This window comes from Enhydra lutris, unplaced genomic scaffold, assembly GCF_002288905.1.
Source record: "Enhydra lutris kenyoni isolate GAN:26980312 unplaced genomic scaffold, ASM228890v2 scaffoldscaffold4, whole genome shotgun sequence".
In the NCBI taxonomy this organism is placed as follows: Eukaryota; Metazoa; Chordata; class Mammalia; order Carnivora; family Mustelidae; genus Enhydra; species Enhydra lutris.
In genome coordinates, this window is record NW_019154088.1 from 30,660,814 (window position 1) to 30,682,559 (window position 21,746).

A 21,746-nucleotide genomic window follows, 5' to 3' on the forward strand; every position below is an offset into this window, starting at 1 on the left:
TAGATAATCTGTCTATTGCTGAGAGTGTTAAGGTCTCCTGCAATTACCGTATTATTATCAATATGACTCTTTATTTTCATGAACAGTTGGTTTATGTAGTTGGCTTATGTAGTTGGCTGGGGCATAGATATTTACAATTGTCAGATCTTCTTGTTGGATGGACCGTTTAAGAATGATATAGTGTCCTTCTATATCTCTGACTACAGTCTTTAGCTTAAAATCTGGTTTGTCTGACATGAGAATTGCTACCCCAGCTTTCTTTTGTGGTCGGTTGGCATGAAAGATGGTTCTCGGGGGCGCCTGGGTGGCTTAGTCGGATAAGCATCTGCCTTCAGCTCCAGTCATGATCCCAGGGTCCTGGGATGGAGCACCACATCAAGCTCTCTGCTCCAGCAGGAAGCCTGCTTCTCTAAGAGTTTTAATATTACATGCTAGGGTGTTGGTTTATTCTCCTTGATCTTGGGAGGTGCTCTCTCTGCCTCTAGGATATGAATGCTTGTTTTGTTCTCCAGATTAGGGAAGTTCTCAGCTAGGAAGTGCTCAGATGTATCTTCTAGTTCTCTCTCTCTCTCTAGCCACTCAGGGATCCCAATAATTCTAACACTGGAACATTTCATGGCATCATTTATTTCTCTAATTCTGTTTTCGTGAATTCTAAGCTATTTGTTCAGGCCTCCTCTTGACCCTTCTTTTCTTTCAGTTTGTCCTCTAGATCACTAATTCGTTCTTCTGCCTCATTTACCACTAGCTGTTAGTGTGTCTAGATTTGATTGGATCTCCTTGATATCATTTTTATGTCCTGCCAGATCAGCTCTCAATTCTGCTCTAAGAGAATCTATGTTGCCATTAATGATTTTCTCCATTATAGCTATTGTCTACATAACTATTACCCTGAAGTCTGTTTCTGACATCTTGCTTATTCCATATCTGTTAGTTCTGTGGCAGAAGTCACAGTCTCTGAACTTTTCCTGTGTTGGGGGTTCCTCCTCTTAGTCATTCTGTTGAGGAGTAGTTGAGGGAATGTACAGAGTCCAAATTATTGCCTACAACCCAAGCAAGATGGCACCTGTTTTATAGGGACCTTAGGGTTGCTGGCCTCTTGATCTTTCAGCCTGTCTTCTGGGGCAGGGACCTACTGTGCTGTTGCTCAGACAACCCTGTTTAGGCAGAGTTGCCCTGCCCCCTGTTGGGGGATGGGCTTAGTGAAAACCATTTTGGGGGGGCTTTTCTTCTCTGGGGTCTTTATCTGGTAGCTTTCTGCATCTCTTCTAGGAGTCAGAGCAGAAGTGACAGTATCTCAGAACAGAGAGATTGGAGTCTGTTCTCCAGTGAGCCCTCCAGGCCACACTGCCTCCATTTCTCATCTGTGCTGCTAAAAGCCGCAGCACCCTGGGTTGTGTGCCCCATAGCAGCCCTCCCAGTCCTTGCTTCCAGGTCCAGGGACGTCTCTGCCCTTTCTGCTTCTAAAACCACCAGCTGCTCCCAGTTTGCACATGCGCCCCGTAGCTCCAGATTTCAGTCTGGGGGTTGCTCTAAAGTCCTTTCCCCATGGCTACCTACCCTACCTACCTGTATGTGGGTCTGTGCCCAGTACCCAGCACAGGAGGCTTTTGCACTCCTATGGCCCAGGATCCAGAGGCTCCCTTTCCCTTCCATTTATCTTCCAGTAGAAGATTGGAATAATGGCTTTCTGCTTCATGCCTCGAAACCAACTGGTGATAATTTGTTGGTATGGATCTTGATATATCTTCTTACATCTCAGGCTGATATTGTGGTTGTTCAGATTGGTCTGGTAGATATCTAGCTCTATTCAGGGGACCAGTTGAAATAGGGTCCCCTACTCCTCCACTGTCTGGCCCCCCTCTCCCTTGAGTACCTTCCTGGGAATTTTCAGACCCTTATCTGTTCTTTCATAGTAGAAGAGGATTGATATTTCTTCGATGAACATTATAAGTACCTGAATATTTTGAAAATATTTGCACTTTAGTGGTATTTGAATTCTAATAGATGTTACCTAATTTTTTTCTTTTCTCCTTTGCTTGAACTGAGGTCTTCTTCATGACTATATAAAGACTATCTGAATTTGATTTTAACTCTTGAAATTAAGTAAAAAGTTATGCTTCACATTTTTATGTGAAACATATTTTCTTTTTCAAGACACTGGAGAGTTTTAGTAAGTTATTTGTATTCAGATGCAATATTAATCAGGGTCTGGGCAGGAAACAGATGACATACCTTAAAAGGAATAACAGAATGAAGTTAATGAAGGGACTAGTAATAGAGGTATAGGCAGCATTAAGGAAACCAGCAAGAGAGGATGAAGTACCCAGAGACTAGTGACAAGAAGTTATTACTGTCCCCTCTGCCTAATGGTGCCAAGGGATGAACTGTGTCAGTAGAACCTAGAGGCTGCTAGAGCCACAGAAGAGGGTCTGCCTCTCGGAAGTGTGGCCACAGAGGAACTAAGCCATGGCCAGAACTGCTGCAAGGCAGCGAATGAGTGGTGTATGAGGTAGGTCATAATACTGCAGCCTCTTTTTCCTCTCAGTCTCATATCCTGCAGGTGCCTCCTACTGGCAGATTCCCCATTGGAAGCCAGAAGGTAAGAAAACTCAGGTGGTACAGTACACAGAGGTCAGCTACCCAGGCACTGGTCAGGACAGAGAGGGGTAAAGAATGAAGCAGAACTTGGTGGGGGGGAAGGAAATGAAGTGCAACAAGTGGAAAATAACTAAAACAGCTTCTCTTCTTCTGGTCCTCATTATAATTGTGAATTAGTGGCTTGCAGTAGATGAAATACAAAGCAAAGATTTGTGGATAATACAGATACCAGTAATACAGTCAAAGTAGTGAAAATCCATATGATCACAAGGCAAAATTGTACTGTCATCAGGTTTATGAACAGAATATTTATTTGTAGATAAGCAGTGACATAAGTATATTCTGTATAGTGGGGAGTAATGGATAGAAGAATTTATTTTGATAGGATAGAGTTATGAAAAGTTGCCCTTTATTAAGTAAAAATTGATGTAGAAGTGAAACTTTTGGAAACTTATTATAATAGAATGGACAATGATTGAACACTAGAGAGGGGAGCCATCATGGTCCCTTCTTTGTTCTCTTTTTCTTTCAGGGAGGGGCAGAACTGGAACAGAAAGCAGCCAGATAGTTCTAGTGGGGGTCCTGCTTTGATTTATTTTTCCTAGAGCGGGAGTTACTGTATATGGCAGAGTAGTCAGCTAGATAATATGCTGAATGTCCATGGGCTTAAGAGAAGCTGCTCTAGCAAACTGGTATTTACATTACAAAAATGAGGTATTGACCTTTCTTTCATGACCCTTTCTGTTTGGACCCTGTGGTCAGAAAGAAAGCCAGAGGCCTTTCTGCCTTTCATTCATTTAAATGAGATGAGGTAGGAATTTTAAATTAAGGCACCTTAATATTTCAGTCATTGTTTAAAATGAAAGGCATTTATTGCTTGTGAAAGGCATTGGGCTTATTGCTACAGTAACTGAACTCCCATTCGTTCATCAGAGATACATTAGAAAAAGCTGTACAAGTCCACACTAGTGTTTTTGCCTCCACCAGTAGTTTGGCCTAATCAGTGATCTCTTTTCAGGTAACACTCTTTGATTACTAATTGGACAGTTGTTTTGATAATATGAAAACCTGTTGGGTTTGGGAGGATCAGAAGCTTATTTTTACTATTGTTGTGTAAGTGAATTACCTTAGGCCATCACTTGAAATAGTTTTCTTGTTATCTGGTATTTACTCTCTCAGAGCAAAAGGAGCACAGTGGTTTCACTTAGGTAACCTAAATGAAATCTTTTTAATTTTTTTCTTGTATAGCTATTTCTTTCCCTTCTTAGAATTGTTTTCAAATTTAAAAGAGTAATTCTTTTAAGATCCAGTCCTGATCTTTTGAAAAACTATTAAACTGAAAGAAAAATGTTTGGCTATTTTGGATTTTAGTGCTTTGTTTCCCTTACATTTAATATAAACAATATAAAATTATATTTTATAATGACCTCAAACTGTAAAGCTAGAAACATGCTGATACTTCAAAAGTAGAAAACTTAGGTCATAGCTATTCCTAGTATTCAAAGATATTAAATCTTCATTTATGTTTTCAATTTGCAGAATGGAACTTTGAAGGAGACAGTCAATTTTGGACTTCTAACATGTGTACTGTATTTCCATGCAAATATTGGGCAGAGTTAAAATGAATGGATATTTGTCAAGAGTTACATGATATAGGAGATAATTATTGTTTTATTTATCAAATTATAAGAATTCTTTTCAAAATAAATATGTCCTTTTGTTATACAAATTGTAGCCAGGTGTTAAAGAATAGAAACTATTCCAGGGTTTTATTGTTTAGGGGATTTCTGGTATTCAGTCTGGAACTTTAGTCTTTGTTACATTAGGAATCAAATTATAAAATTAAATATGATGTCATTGGTTAATGAACAACAGTATTTTCAATCTAACTTTTAAAGAAATAAGCTTTTTGGGGTTTTGTATTTGCGTTAATGTATTTTATAGGTGGAAGTTATAACATATCAGTTAATAGTTCAAAGAAATAGTCTGAGAATTAACAAGTTCTGAACTATGACATGGAAAGACCCAGGATTTTAAAACTTTCCTCAAATGATTCTTATATAATTGGCTTTCAGAATCACTTTGTCTTGACCAACCTATCTGACATTTGAATTCCTGAATCATTTAGCTTGTGTTTGGTTGGGAAGCTTCTGAGGTAGTTCATTCAGTTTCATTGTTTAAGAATTTCTGGGTACTTCCTTCATGATATATACCTTACAGCTAAAATTCCTTAATGTCTTAAAGTTCAATGAGTAATATAATGGCCAATGGTTACTCAGGGTCATATTAAAAGCTACTTTTAAATTAACTATTTGTATGTAGAAAAAGTACAAGTCCTACAATCCATCACTTAAAAGTTTTTGCACTTGATCATACATTTTAGAAATTTGATTAGAATCTGAAGCTTAGCTCTGAAGATTGTTTTTACGTCTCAGGTATGATAGTATTTGGAAATGGAGCAAAGCTTTTCCATATTAAGTCTCAGTCTCTATTTCCTGAGACATGCCTGCTTAAATAAAGTTAGGGTAATCAGAGAGTAGTAATTCTCCTCTCTAGAGTTTATATTAGAGAAAGAATATGTATAAGAGGAATGTGATTCATTATTAAACAAACAGCCTTTGGTGGTGGCTCACTGTGAGCATGGGCAGGCTGAGCTATACGTGCATCTAACAGAATTTGAAATGTAAAATATTAAATCTAAGAGTACAACATGAACAGACTATCATGGAAGAGCAAAAGAGCTTTCTTTCTGTTGTAGAGACATAGGTATACAACAAGTAGGTTCCCCAAGGTGTTTACTGATCAGATTAAGGATGGAGTCAAGACTGGAAAGAAGCAAGGATTTTATCTTAACTTTACTGGAAACATCAAAAGTGAGGGGAAGAAGAGAATAAAAAAGCAAGAGAGCATGAGTGAAGAGTATGAGCTGTTTGTTTCCAGCCCAAGCTCTTTAAAATCTCTGAAAGTCTCACTTGTCCCGAATGGTTCCTTAGTGACCAGCAGTCTAGATAGCCCTGGTGAATTCTTTATTAACATCATTAATATGAGGTGATTGGAAGCCCATTACCTGTTAACTCTGTTATTGAAGAGTCAGTCTTTGTCCCTAAGTGGCAGATACACATCTAGATTCCTTTGACAAACTTGAATTCTTATTAAAGTTCTGAAGAGCACACTCTCTCTCACAAGTACTTTTGAAATACTGTGGTTTCCACTAATTATTGTGTTTTTATAATTCTTTTTGGCAGCCATTTACAAACTTCCTGTGCCATAATTCATTTCTAAAGTGAGCAAAATAATGATTGATCTTTAAATTAGTAAAACATATCCCCTTTGTGACTGTAGTCAGTTCTCTATTGGAATGGAGCATAGAGTCCAAAACTGATTCATGAAAGAATTATTTATATTTCCTGTTGAAACACAGTCTGTGGGTACATTTGGGATAGATTTACCTTTTTGATCATGTTTTATTTAGTCACATATAGTATTAGTGGACTTTCTTTGATCTTACAGCAAATACTTTTTTTTTTAAAGATTTTATTTATTTATTTGACAGACAGAGATCACAAGTAGACAGAGAGGCAGGCAGAGAGAGAAGGGGGAAAGCAGGCTCCCTGTGAGCAGAGAGGCCGACGCGGGACTCGATCCCAGGACCCTGGGATCATGACCTGAGCCGAAAGCAGAGGCTTAACCCACAGAGCCACCCAGGCGCCCCGCAAATAATTTTTATAATTAAGGAATTTGGGGGCTACAGAGGAGAAAGGAGGAGCTAAAAAATGCCAAAGTTAATCTACTTTATAGTTAATAAACAATGATATATTTGGTATTATTTATGTTAGGCTAACAGAAGTTGAATGGTTATTTTACTGCAAGTATCTAAGAGAATCAGCACCACTAAATATTAGAGTTCTGTGAACATCAAGAATAGTTAATTTGGGCCTCCTGGGTGGTTTAAATGTCCAACTTTTGATTTCAGCCTAGGTCATGAGTTCGATCCCCACACTGGGCTCTATGCTGGGCATGGAGCCTACTTAAAAAAACAAAACAAACAAAAAAACAAACAAATAATAGCAGTTAATTTATTCTTTTAAGTCTTAATTGACTTTATATTGATATACTCAAAAGTTGTAAAGTATGTAGTTACTTATCTAGGTATAATTATGAGCAGTTTTTGTTGCACATATTGGGTTCCAACACTGAAGTTCTCAATCAAGCATGGGAATTAGATATAATTTATACCCTGAGACTTAAAATGGCATAGTTGAGTAGTTCTACACTGGTATCATTATGATCAGCACAACATCTGGAATAATCAGTTTCAAATGTTTCACTACTCTGAACTCTGACCCAAATTCAGATATGCAGTTACAGATTTTCTTCTTAATAGTCAAGAGAATTAGCAATTAAAACAATACTCTGAATAATTATTGTTTAGGATGTTTACATATTTGCCAGAATCTGCGAGATAATCTTTTATAGTAAATGTTAGTTGGACCTTTTAAAAAGATTACAACTTGGAAGATAACATTTAAAAAATATTTAATTGCTTGGACTTAGACATTTACTCTAGAAAATTCTCCCTGGGATTCTTGAGATAGGGGTTTTTATGATACTGTGTTTTACCCCCAGAAAATACTTCCATTTATTGCAAACTGAGCCTTCTTTTTGTTACTACTAACATTCCTTGTTGTCAGTAAAGATAACACAAGTTTCCCAACTAACCCTCCCATCAGAAAACTGAAGTGACATCATCAGTGATGGTATTAAAGGGGAAAAATTTGGGTTAGTTCATATTGGTTCATGCCCTGATAAAAATGAAAATTTACGAGGTACACAGCCAAGAATCATAAAGATAAAATGTAATAACAGGTTTAGAGACCATATTTTAAGAAATGAGATATGGTAACAAGAAAAAAAATGATATAATTCCTTGAAAATTGAAAAATCTAGGTTATGAGACAGATTAATGAGTAACAATTAAATTTAATTTTAACATAGGTTTTGTTTGTTGCTTGCTTTATTTCCTTCTACATTCTAAAAGTCATTGTGGGGCTATCTGAAATGGTTACTTATATGATGTATTAAAATTTGGTACGTTAGGCATGCCTGGGTGGCTCAGTCTGTTAAGCATCTGCCTTTAGCTCAGGTTATGATCTCAGGGTCCTGGGTTCAAGTCCCACATCAGGCTCCTTGCTAAGTGGAGAGCCTGCTTCTCCCTCTGCATGCTGCTCCCCCTGCTTGAGCTTGCGTGCCCTCTCTCTCTGACAAATAAATAAAATATTAAAAATAAAATAAAATAAAAATTGGTACAACAAAAGAAATAGTGATTTTTGCATGAGCCAGTTGTTTTTGTATTCTTCAAAGAAGGCTAGAAATTTTTTCTCCGAATAATCCTAAAGACTGATTACATTGCGATTAAGAACTTAATTATTTAAGAACATGTACTTCAGCAAAAGAACTCTTATACAGATTTTATTTATTTGAGAGTGAGAGAGAGCACCTACATATGAGCATGAAGGGGAGTGGGCAGAGGGAGAGGGAGAAGCAGGCTCCCCACTGAGCAAGGGGCCCAGTGTGGGGCTCAATTCCAGGGCCCTGGGATCATGACCTGAGCCAAAGGCAGATGCTTAACCAACTGAGGCACCCAGGCACCCCCCAAAAATCTTTTATATATGTGGCTGGTTGTTCTAATGGAATGTTTACATCTTGTAAGTATTTGATGAGACATAGAAGATGTTCATTGTCCTTGTCAAAAAGTTGTTATTAGGTGCACCAGGGTGGCTCAGTTGGTTAAACTAAGGCTTCGGCTCAGCTGATGATCCCAGGGTCGTGGGATCGAGCCCCACATTGGGCTCCCTGATTGGCAGGAAGCCTGCTTCTCCCTCTCCCACTCCCCCTGCTTGTATTCCCTCTCTCACAGTCTGTCTCTGTCAAATAAATAAATAAAATCTTTTTTAAAAAGTTGTTATTAATTGGTGTATGAATGGTGCTATTTAGATTACAGAGAAACTCAAATGTTTTGGATGCTTACTTGTGATACTATGTTAGGGTTAAGTACAGAGAAAAACCAAGGCACTTCAGTCCTTCTCTCTAGGATCTTATAGCTATCAAAATAATGTCACCAAATATTTTTATAACACATTCACATTCTTTTTTTTTTAATGGGATATCTCTTTAAGTTAAATAGGAACAATGGAAATAGGTGGATTTTATAGAAGAGTTCATTGAGCTGTATTGAGATTTAGTGAACTATTCAAGGTTGTATAGTTACAAAGACATAGTAAACAGAGCCAGAATCCTGAGCTCTTAACTTCTAGTTCAAGGAGTTACCAACTAAGAGTTCATGCAGCAGTAGTCCAGGATAGATGATTTGAAAATAAAAGAAAATTATTTAAATCACCTATTTTTTGTTAAGTGCCCATTTTGTACATGGCATTATAACAGTTTTGTTTGATTAAAAAATGAGAAAAATCATAAATGCCTATGAAATTGTATTATACAGAGGTAATACAAATAGTAGACAAAGGTTATTTAGAATAATAAAATGAGTATATCTTATGAAAGCTAAAAGTGCTTTTTAGGGCTAATGCAATAGAAAACCCCCTGTGTACAGGTATATAATTAAGACAGAATTTGGTGGAAATAGCCAAGGAGGTTTTATTTACATGAAGAGAGTAGCTCTGCGATTGAGAGGTCATTATTCTTGGAGTAGGGTAGTATTTCACATTCACTTAAATAGGTTCACTGAACAGTCAGGATGAACAGGAGTGGTTTTAGAAACTATAGTTAAGAGGCAGTGCTAAAGCATATAATCAGAGCTGGCTGAGACCTTGGAGACTATCTAGTCCTTGCATTAATGTTATAGCTAAGGAAACTGAGTCCTAGAGTGATTCTGAGTTACTTGCCAAAGGTCAGTCACACAGCTGGATGGGGGCAGTACTGGAATCCGATTCCTTCCAAATGCCTGGATATGAAAAAACAGTTTAAATAGATTGATAAAAGAACCTAGAAGGTGGCAAATTGTGGATGTATATTGGATCTGTGAAGTAGAGTTGAATATAGTTTTTACAGAGATGTGACTTCCATCAATCTTTGAAAGACAGGAAAGAGAACGGTTGACTAGTTTTTGGTTCCTTGGGCAGAGCAAATAAAAATAGAAGGCTGTAGTGACCCATGGAACAGTTTGAAAAGTAGAATGAGCTGCCTGATGGTACGTATAGAAATGACCTTCCCAGCAACTTCTAAGACATTTTATTAATAACAGTAATAAAGATAATAATGGTGATTATATGAGCAACAACAACATCAGCTACCTTTTACTGACTGAATGTTTATCCTGTGTCTAGGCATCATGTCAGGCATCTTAGGTATATTAGTTTCATTTAATTATTTCTCTGAAATTTAGTTTCCTCATCTACAAAATGGCACGGTAATGCCAATCTCAGATTAAGGTAATTACCTTAGTGACAGAGGAAGTTGGCTATGGAATAAAAATTTGAATTCTGATTCTGTTGGAATTCCAAAGGTAGTGTTTCTCAAACATGAGAATAATGTTTGTAATGAATAGGCCTTCCTTCTGAGGGAAAAATAATTTGTTCCATACCCCATATTGACTTATTTTTATCATAAGACTACTTAACTATGTGTAAATATAAATTTCTTAAATTTATAGTTCTTAAATAATTTTTTAAAAACTAAAAACATTAGAGTAAAAAAAGCAAAACTTAAAAAAATCAATAAAATTAAAATTAATGACATTAATATTAAAGTTGGAGTGTGTTTTGGCTGAAAGGAAAATACTGATTGCAAGATGAATTTGTACCTAACTCTTATAGCACACATTTTTTGTTTGGCAAGCTTGTACTGCAGTGCGCTTTGTGCTAACTTGATTCCCCTGCTACTTGTCTTTGTTTTGACTTCAAAATGTCCCTTCAGGGGCGCCTGGGTGGCTCAGTGGGTTAAAGCCTCTGCCTTCGGCTCGGGTCATGATCTCAGGGTCCTGGGATCGAGCCTCGCATCGGGCTCTCTGCTCAGCGGGGAGCCTGCTTCCCCCTCTCTCTCTCTCTCTGCCTGCTTGTGATCTCTGTCTGTCAAATAAATAAATAAAATCTTAAAAAAAAAAGTCCCTTCAGCAATACTTTGTAGTATCTTATGATCTTCATTTGATATAGTCCATTATTTATTGTTGATACTACCTATCTTTTCATAAGTTGTGATGAACTACTGTCACTTGGTGCCAATTTGATGGTTTGGAGCTCTGAAATGTCATGTCAATGTATATTTATTTAGAAGATGATGGTCATCCAGGTCATGTAGAATATGTTTATGTTAATTATTTTTCAGGTTATCATCTAGAAGAACCCACAAAATTTAAGAAATCACAAACTGCAAATCATAACCAGCCCTCTGGTGTTTCTACTTAAAAGTTTACACAGCACTTTCTCTCTAAACACTGTGGTAGAACCATCTAGTTTCTGCAGGGTCATAGTAGAAACCTAGGAAAGCCTTGATCTCCACCTACTTTTGGTACTGCTTTCATCAAGGCCACCTCTGTTTTGCATCTCAGTTTCTACCACAACTTCTAGTTTTACCCACCAAACTATTCTCTATAGGGCCTTCTACACTAGTGAGTTTCTTTAATACAAACTTTCTGGACTCAGCTCAGGAATCACCTCTCTCTGAAACCTTTCTCTCTCCTTTTTCATCCCATGCATTATCATCTTTGCCTTTCTGACCCGTAGAATGAATTACTTCTCTTTTCCTTTATTTCTCCTTTTTAACTCCATAGTATTGAAGAGGCATACTTATACTTCTGTTACATTGCTTAGCACATTGTGTTGTGATCCTTAATTTTTGGATTTTCCAAGTAGATTATTAGCTTCTTGAAAGTAGTGCCTGTCTTGTGCATCTTCTAACTAGCACATTGTCTGGGAAGAAAGTTCTGATGATATATCTGTGATCTTGAATCATTGGTTAGTCAGTTGTTATTTTAGAAGTGAGGAGTCAAAAATAGGCAAGAGCAAGGTAGACATTTCCTCATCTTTCCCATTCATGTGTCTAAAGTGTATACAAATTACCTAGTTAATGTAGTACTCTATTAGCATGTAAGCAATATAATTATGGAAGTAATCTTTCCATAAAGAATTAAATGATGGCATCATTTTACTTTCTTTTTGTTTTGTTTTCTCTTGGTTAGGTGCTGTGATTGTCTCTACACCCCAGGACATTGCACTGATGGATGCACGCAAGGGTGCTGAGATGTTTCGAAAAGTCCATGTGCCTGTAAGCATTTACAGCTTCATTGTTATAATACGAAACACTCTAACTGAAGAAGCAAGTCATTGAGAAATACAGTCCAAATTTTAATTTAGTTCTGTGCAGAAATCTGTAGAAAACCCTACTTCATCTTTATGGTTACTTTAACAACATGCATATAGGTGCAAACATGTATATATATTAATCAAGAAAAATTCTAATTGCATTAAAATATTTTTAGAAGAATTCTGAAACATCTTTCAGGTATTAGTTTTGTGACCAAGTACTACCTCTCCAGATACTTGCAGATATTATTGACAAAAAAAACCCCATATCAATGTTTAGAAGGAGATACTTGAATAAGGCACTGATAGGAGGACAGGTGAAAACGGTGACTTTTTCCGTCTGTCTCATTCATAACTCATTCATAGCTCACCACCTTCTAAAAAATATCTAAGGATTTTATATACAATATGACAAAATAAAAATATAATAGTATTAAGACAAAACATAATTAAAATCAGAATTAGAAGTGAATCTGTAAACAAACTGCAGGCCATTAAGGGACTTAAATACATGCCGGAAGTAATCCATGAATTTTCTAGCAACCATGTAGGGCCTTTATAAAACTGCCCATTTCCATAAGGTTAGACAGAGCACAGCATTTAAGAGGAGAACTGAGACCAGAGATGCACAAATCTCTCCTAGGTTCTCTGAATAAAGTAACCCTTTATATGATGAACACACTCTCATTACCTTTTTTTTAAACCATAAATAGAGGTTTCTTCCTCCTAGCGTGCATCAGCAAAAGCAAGTGGACTTACGTCAGAGTATGGTTTAGCACAAGCATTTTTGTACAAAGCCAATGTGATGCCTCCATCTAGATGACTATCTAGTGGCCTAGTTTAATTCAGGAATAGATTTTAGAGCTTATAGAGCAGAGTTTTTTAGACTTCAGCAATGAATTAGCTTCAGGGAGTCTCATGATTCTTTCTCCTTCCTCCTTTTCTCCGTCCCCAATGATATGTTCACTTTGAGTTTGTTTTGGTATGGAGAGAATTCATAACTTTCATTGAATTCTTCAATGAAACTGACATGGTATGAGATCTAGTGATGCACTAGCATGAATGGACTCTCATAAATGTTTTTCTCTCGGGGGAGCATCTGAGAAGTGTAAAACAGTAGAGTAGTGGAGTTGAGATGATCCTCTTTGACAGATACCTCTTCTCCCTTGTGGGTTAGTGCAGAGCTGTAGGCATTAACACGCCATGGAGCTCTGCACTGGGTCCACATTGTCTTAGGAAAATTGAAGAGCCTGATAAGGATGATCTGAGAGTATTTCCATGATCAGAAAGTATTTAAGTCCAGTCTTTATATTTGGATAAATGAGTGATAAAACCCCCATTGTATTCTCTGTTGTGAATTTTAGCTTGGAAATTTTTTTAAAGCAATGGTAACCAAATGCGCACCATAGAAAAATGTCTCAGACACATAGTTTGAGCAATGTGACTTCCTATTATGCCCTCCAAGATAAACCAGGTACAAGTATTACCTACCCAAATAACTAAATAAGAATATTTATATTGGATTTTAAAATATAAGTCATCAAAAAGTTAGAGAGCTATCTGCCAAAAATTATGAGAGCAAGTGATACATAATCCTTTCTAGCAGAAATTATGTAACAGGGCCAGTGGTCTGTTATTGCCACTTCAAGGGTAATAGTAATCCTATCAGCATATCAGTGAATGCTTAATTTCTCATTCTGTAAGATGAAGATAGAGGCATATGTTGTTTACTTAAAAGCATTATGAAATTCTTGGGGGAAAAGTTTTTTAAAAAGCAGAAACCAGGGTCGCCTGGGTGGCTCAGTGGGTTGGGGCTTCTGCCTTCGGCTTAGGTCATGGTCTTAGGGTCTTGGGATCGAGCCCTGCATCAGGCTCTCTGTGCAGTGGGGAGACTGCTTCCTCCTCTCTCTCTGCCTCTCTGCCTACTTGTGATCTCTGTCTGCCAAATAAATAAATAAAATATTTAAAAAAAAAAAGGCAGGAACCAGCACTTTTTATTCTCCACTCTGTAAATTATCATTTTGTACACCAAGAGACTATTTCAACCAGTGTTGTCACTTGATGTGACTATGACTATGGGGCAGGTTTTACATGCACTTTACTAGTTGGGGGTCTAATGACCAGAGTTGGCAAATTCAGCACATGTACCTTTAAGTCTTTAGGTTATTTTCATTTATCCACAGCACCTGATACTTATGGCCCTATAAGTAAAGAGGCAAACAATCTCATAATTGTTCTAACAGATTTTTCTCTACACTCAAGGATAGAGGGACAAAGGGTGAGACAGAGACTCCTATGGAACATAACAATGGGGAAGGGGGATGGTCACTATATTCAGATTAGGCTATTGCTAGGTGGGTGTCACTGAAAATAAAAGTTAAAGATATCAGCGAGGAAATATTTCACATGAAGGATCTTGGGCTGCATAAAGCTCATAGACTAGTGCAGTATTAGGGAATGAAAGAGCTGTTTGTAAACAGAAAGTTAATATTGGGGTTTAAGTTTGCAGAATTGGAATGGTTCTGGGTCATGACAAAGCCCAGGGTGTGGTTGGTTATGGGTACGTGGGGCTGAAATGGAATACAAGTGAAAGTCATCAGAAATGCATGATCCTTCCAAGTTGGCTCTTTAACATTGTCCTGTATCTTTATTATGACCCTCTTTTTTTTCACCCCTATGTTTCAATTATTTCTAAATAGCAAAAATTTTAAAAGGAGGTTGAATATCTTAATCATCTCTTAAACCTGCAGAACAAGATAGGTGCTCAGTAATCTTTGCAAGTGAATGAGAGAACTTTCCAGCAATGAGCTCTGTAAACAACTGGACAACCATGGTGCATTGTAAAGGGAATCCTGGCTGTGAGTGCGATGTGGATTTGATTATTTCTGAGATCTTTCTGGCATTTAAGAGCCTTGGAGTCTAAGTAATGGCAAAGCATTTGAAGTTAGAAAGTGTGCCATAAATGCAAAGGAGTAATATTATGCTTTGTTATACCACTTCATTTTTTTCCTGGTTTTTAGTCTTGCTTTCTGTTTTTTCCCCTTTTGAAGTGCATTAGTTACCATGGAAACAGTGATGTCATTGAAATTCATTGGTATGGACAGTTTAGTAATGTCTACAAGAACATTTTAAAGTTAATTTAAATGGTTTCTTAAAATTCAAGGCTTGGGGTGCCTATGTGGCTCAATTGGTTAAGAATCTGTCTTTAGCACAGGTCATGATCGCAGGGTCCTGGGATCCAGCCCCACAAAGGGCTCTCTTCTCAGCAGGAGTCTGCTTCTCCCTCTGCCCCTCCCCCCACTTGTGTGCTCTCTCTTTCATTCACTCTCTCTCGCAAATAAATACATAAAATCTTGAAAAAAAAAAAAAACCCTCAAGGCTTGGATAGGTGAAGGAGAAGAAGAGATAACTGTGAAATTCTTTGTTCTGTGCCTGAAATTGTATCAGCTCTGCCAAATCCTGGATTATCTCAGTTTTTGTAGATAGACTGTTTTTTTTTAATAATAAATTTTTTCAATCTTACACATTTTGAACAGTGAGTACTTCTTGCCTTATGTCATTTTTACCCATTTTTATTGCTTCTTCTACAGTGGAGGCCCAGGTACCTCAATTTGGAGCTCTTCTACCATTTGAACTTTTAGAGTTACAGGGATTTCACTATCCAGCCCTGACTCCTTGGGCAGTCTCCTTCCCAACTCCTGAAAAATATATTGAAGTATATTTCCTCTCTTATTCCTTCTGTACATAAGGATCCCTTAGTTAATTTTAATTCAGTAAATAGTTTATTTTACAAATATATATATTTAATCCTTCTATAAGAAAAATATTGTGATAAGGTCCCTTATTGATTAGAAAAAAAAAGAAGACGAATGAAGCCTTTTTTGCCAAGTACCTTATCATCCTGTAGACTAGCTCTGTTATGGTGAAGGGGTGCTGAATTCTAAAGAACACAAGACACTTTCTTCTTTGGGCTATTAAAGTAGGGCTTTCATGGAAAAGTCGTGATTTTTTTCATGTCCACATTATTTTGCATATCCTGGTCCCTTTCCTGATAGGCCATTGTTAGCTTGGGAACTCAGATTCATGTTTCAAATCCCTGCTCAGGCATTACTTTCTCTAGGAAGCTTTTATCAAACTCCCAGAAAAGGTTAATCTTTTCTCTGAACTACTTGAACATGTATCTGGTTTGGCTCTTATCCCACTATGGTTCACCATCAGTCTCCACAGAAGAAGTGAGTTCCTGGAGGGCAAGAAAATATGCCTTAACTATTCTTAAATGCTCAGTTACTTGGCGTATAGCAGGCATATGATAAATACTTATCATATAGACATTTGACCCGGTATATAATGCCAGCCACAATCTGCTGTTGTCTTTATCCCCAACTCAAAGGCCACCCTGCCTTGCATTCTCTCTGTCATTGAGACTGATCATTTTCTTCTTGTAGATTCCCACAAAGTTTCTTTCTTTGTGGCCTCGAGCATGCTGTTTCTCCACATGAAAGCCCTTTACCCTCATTTTTCACTTGGTAGCTCCTTTTTATCCTTTGCTACTTAGATTAAATCATTCTTTTTCTGGGAGACTGCCCTGTCCCTGTTACCCAGATGAATTCATTCTAGTGTGTGATCTAGTAACACTCTATTTTCCTTTTTGTAACTGTTTTCATATTTGTCAGTACTTTCACATTTGTAGTGCCATTCTGTAAGTTAAGGGACCCCTTTCCTCTGTCTGTGCCAAGAACATATAGCTGCTCACTAAATATACACAGAATGAATGAATGGAGTTGGATTTTCATAGTCCTATCAGAGGACTAGAATAGGGACAGAATTTAGTCTGAAAAGAATCAGGAGATCACAAGTTGTGTTCAGGATTGTTCAGTTTGTCTATAGTTGAAGTTGCATGTTTCAGTGTGGCTCTGCTAGGCCCAGGTTTGGTAGAGCTTCAACCACTGAGCTGTGGATTTGAACTTGCTTCCTGAGAATTTTAGAGGAGTCCATAAATAATGTTGGTTGGGAAATGGACTTAATTAGAATAGAGCTTTTTTTTTTTTAAGATTTTATTTATTTATTTGAGGGAGAATGAGTGAGAGAGAGCATGAGAGAGGAGAAGGTCAGAGGGAGAAGCAGACTCCCCAAGGAGCTGGGAGCCCGATGCGGGACTCAATCCTGGAAGTCCGGGATCATGACCTGAGCCGAAGGCAGTTGCTCAACCAACTGAGCCACCCAGGCGCCCTAGAATAGAGCTTTAAAAATATTTAATTTGGTGGAAATGAATAGAAAGGACAGGAGCCAGGAGAGTGAAAGCATTAAGGGAGTATTTGCAATGGCCAGAGTTATACAGCAGGTTGTGACCTACCAATGAGCCATGAAACCAATACAGTGAGAGATGAAGCCAAAGGTTTTAGAATTCGTATTTTAAGATTATTTATTTATTTGTTTGTTTGTTTATGACAGAGAGAGAGAGAGAGAGAGAAAGCACAACAGCAGAGGAAGAGGGAGAAGCAAACTCTCTTCTGAGTAGGGAGCCTGATGTGGGACTTGATCCCAGGACCCCGGGATCACAGCCTGAGTTGAAGGCAGATGTTTAACCGACTGAGCCACCCAGGCACCCCTAAACCAAAGGTTTTAAACAATATTCGGGTAGATTGCTCTTAGGAAGACAAAGTGTTATTTCATAAAGATTTGGTCTCAGTTGTACATATATATAAGTATGCATTTATATTGGATCAAGATTTAAAATACTTCTCTTATGGTAAGACAGATTTTTTTTAAATTAAATTTTTATTTTTTACTAACATATAATGTATGATACCTCCACGGGTACAGGTCTGTGGATCGCCAGGTTTACACACTTCACAGCACTCACCATAGTACATACCCTCCCCAATGTCCATAACCCAACCACCCTCTCCCTACCCACCTCCCCCCAGCAACCCTTAGTTTGTTCTGTGAGATTAAGAGTCTCTTATAATTTGTCTCCCTCCCAATCCCATCTTGTTTCATGTTTTCCTTCCCTATCCCCCAAACCCCTCATGTTGCCTCTCAAATTCTTCATATCAGGGAGATCATATGATAATTTTCTTTCTCTGATTGACTTATTTTGCTCAGCATAATACCCTCTAGTTCCATCCACATCATTGCAAATGGCAAGATTTCATTTCTTTTGATGGCTGCATAGTATTCCATTGTACATATATACCACATCTTCTTTATCTATTCATCTGTTGATGGACATCTAGGTTCTTTGCATAGGTTGGCTATTGTGAACATTGCTGCTATAAACATTCAGGTGCATGTGCCCCTTCAGATCACTGTGTTTGTACCTTTAGGGTAAATACCCAGTAGTGCAATTGCTGGGTCATAAGGTAGCTCTATTTTCAACTTTTTGAGGAACGTCCATGCTGTTTTCCAGAGTGGTTGTACCAGCTTGCATTCCCACCAACAGTGTAGGAGGGTTCCCCTTTCTCCGCATCCTTGCCAGCATCTGTCATTTCTTGACTTGTTAATTTTAGCCATTCTGACTGGTGTGAGGTGGTATCTCGTTGTGGTTTTGATTTGTATTTCCCTGATGCCGAGTGATGTGGATCGCTTTTTCATATGTTTGTTGGCCATCTGGATGTCTTCTTTGCAGAAATGTCTGTTCATGTCTTCTGCCCATTTCTTGATTGGATTATTTGTTCTTTGGGTGTTGAGCTTGATAAGTTCTTGATAAATCTTGGTAGATTTTGGATACTAGTCCTTTATCTGATATGTCAATTTCAAATATCTTTTCCCATTCTGTCAGTTGTCCTTTGGTTTTGTTGACTATTTACTTTGCTGTGTAAAAGCTTTTGATCTTGATGAAGTCCCAATAGTTCATTTTTGCCCTTGCTTCCCTTGCCTTTCTCAGTGTTTCTCGGAAGAAGTTGCTGCAGCCGAGGTTGAAGAGGTTGCTGCCTGTGTTCTCCTCAAGGATTTTGATGGATTCCTTTCTCACATTGAGGTCCGTCATCCATTTTGAGTCTATTTTTGTGTGTGGTGTAAGGAAATGGTCCAGTTTCATTTTTCTGCATGTGGCTGTCCAATTTTCCCAACACCATTTGTTGAAGAGACTGTCTTTTTTTCCATTGGACATTCTTTCCTGCTTTATCGAAGATTAATTAACCATAGAGTTGAGGGTCTATTTCTGGGCTCTCTATTCTGTTCCATTGACCTGTGTGTCTGTTTTTGTGCCAGTACCGTACTGTCTTGATGATGACAGCTTTGTAATAAAGCTTGAGGTCTGGAATTGTGATGCCACCAATGTTGGCTTTCTTTTTCAACATTCCTCTGGCTATTCGAGGTCTTTTCTGGTTCTATATAAATTTTAGGATTATTTGTTCCATTTCTTTGAAAAAAATGGATTGTATTTTGATAGGGATTGCATTAAACGTGTAGATTGCTTGGTAGCATAGACATTTTCACAATATTTGTTCTTCCAATCCATGAGCATGAAACATTTTCCCATTTATTTGTGTCTTCCTCAATTTCTTTATGAGTACTTTATAGTTTTCTGAGTATAGATTCTTTGCCTATTTGGTTAGGTTTATTCCTAGGTACCTTATGGTTTTGGGTGCAATTGTAAATGGGATTGACTCCTTAATTTCTCTTTCTTCTGTCTTGTTATTGGTGTATAGAAATGCAACTGATTTCTATGCATTGATTTTATATCTTGACACTCGACTGAATTCCTGTACAAGTTCTAGCAGATTTGGAGTGGAATCTTTTGGGTTTTCCACATAAAGTATCATATCATCTGTGAAGAATGATAGTTTGACTTCTTTGCCAATTTGGATGCCTTTAATTTCTTTTTGTTGTCTGATTGCTGAGGCTAGGACTTCTAGTACTGTGTTGAATAGCAATGGTGATAATGGACATCCCTGCTGTGTTCCTGACCTTAGTGGAAAAGCTCTGTTTTTCTCCATTGAGAATGATATTTGCTGTGCGTTTTTCATAGATGGCTTTGATGATATTAAGGTATGTACCCTACACTTTGAAGAGTTTTGATCAAGAAAGGATGCTGTACTTTGTCAAATGCTTTTTCAGCATTTATTGAGAGTATCATATGGTTCTTATTCTTTCTTTTATTAATGTATTGTATCACATTCATTGATTTGTGGATGTTTGGGGAGATTTTTGATAACTGCTTCAATCTCCTTGCTGGTTATGGGTCTGTTCAGATTTTCTATTTCTTCCTGGTTCAGTTTTGGTAGTTTATGTGTCTCTAGGAAAGCATCCATTTCTTTCAGATAGTCAAATTTGCTGGCATATAGTTGCTCATAATATGTTCTTATAATTGTTTGTATTTCTTTGGTGTTGGTTGTGATCTCTCCTCTCTCATTCATGATTTTATTTATTTGGGTCCTTCCTATTTTCTTTTTGATCAGTCTGGCCAGGGGTTTATCAGTCTTATTAATTCTTTCAAAGAACCAGCTCCTAGTTTCATTGATGTGTTCTATTGTTTTTTTGGTTTCTATTTCATTTTTTTCTGCTCTGATCTTTATTATTTCTCTTCTCCTGCTGGGTTTAGGTTTTCTTTGCTGTTCTTTCTCCAGCTCCTTTAGGTGTAGGGTTAGGTTGTGTCCTTGAGACCTTTCTTGTTTCTTGAGAAAGGCTTGTATCGCTGTATACTTTCCTCTCAGGACTGCCTTTGCTGTGTCCCACAGATTTTGAACAGTTGTGCTTTCATCATCATTTGTTTCCATGAATTTTTTCAATTCTTCTTTAATTTCCTGGTTGACCCATTCATTCTTTAATAGGATGCTCTTTATCCTCCATGTATTTGTGGTCTTCCCAAATTTCCTCTTGTGATTGAGTTCTAGCTTCAGAGCATTGTGGTCTGAAAGTATGCAGGGTATGATCCCAATCTTTTGGTATCAGTTGAGACCTGATTTGTGATGCAGGATGTGATCTATTCTGGAGAATGTTCCATGTGCACTAGAGAAGAATGTGTATTCTGTTGCTTTGGGATGGAATGTTCTGAATATATCTGTTATGTCCATCTGGTCCAGTGTGTCATTTAAGGCCTTTATTTCCTTGTTGATCTTTTGCTTGAATGATCTGTCCATTTCAGTGAGGGGGATGTTGAAGTCCCCTATTATTGTGTTATTGTCAATGTGTTTCTTTAATTTTGTTATTAATTGGTTTATATAGTTGGCTGCTCCCATGTTAGGGGCGTAGATATTTAAAATTGTTAGATCTTCTTGTTGGACAGACCCTTTGTGTGATATAGTGTCCTATCTCATCTCTTATTATCGTCTTTGGCTTAAAATCTAATTGATCTGATATGAGAATTGCCACCCCAGCTTTCTTTTAATGTCCATTAGCATAGTAAATTTTTTTCCACCTCCTCACTTTAAATCTGGAGGTGTCTTTGGGTCTAAAATGAGTTTCTTGTAGATAGCATATTGATTGGCTTTGTTTTTTTATCCATTCTGATACCCTGTGTCTTTTGATTGGGGCATTTAGTCCATTTATATTCAGGGTAACTATTGAGAGATATGAATTTAGTGCCATTGTATTGCCTGTAAGGTGACTGTTACTGTATATTGTCTCTGTTCCTTTCTGGTCTACTACTTTTAGGCTCTCTCTTTGCTTAGAGGACCCCTTTCAATATTTCCTGTAGAGTTGGTTTGGTGTTTGCAATTTCTTTTAGTTTTTGTTTGTCCTGGAAGCTTTTTGTGTCTCCTTCTGTTTTCAGTGATAGCCTAGCTGGATATAGTATTCTTGGCTGCATATTTTTCTCATTTAGTGCTCTGAATATATCATGCCAGTTCTTTCTGGCCTGCCAGGTCTCTGTGGATAAGTCTGCTT

General features: G+C 37.6%; 1 protein-coding gene across 2 annotated transcripts in view; it reads left to right on the top strand.

The window, feature by feature from the left end:
* Positions 1-21,746, top strand: part of LOC111161066 (nucleotide binding protein like) — a 208,760-nt gene that overhangs the window by 164,452 nt on the left and 22,562 nt on the right. For both annotated transcript variants that reach the window (XM_022524535.1, XM_022524545.1), the window contains one exon: positions 11,795-11,880. In XM_022524535.1, coding sequence (XP_022380243.1) covers positions 11,795-11,880 — 86 coding nt within the window. The remainder of the gene's footprint in view (positions 1-11,794; positions 11,881-21,746) is intronic.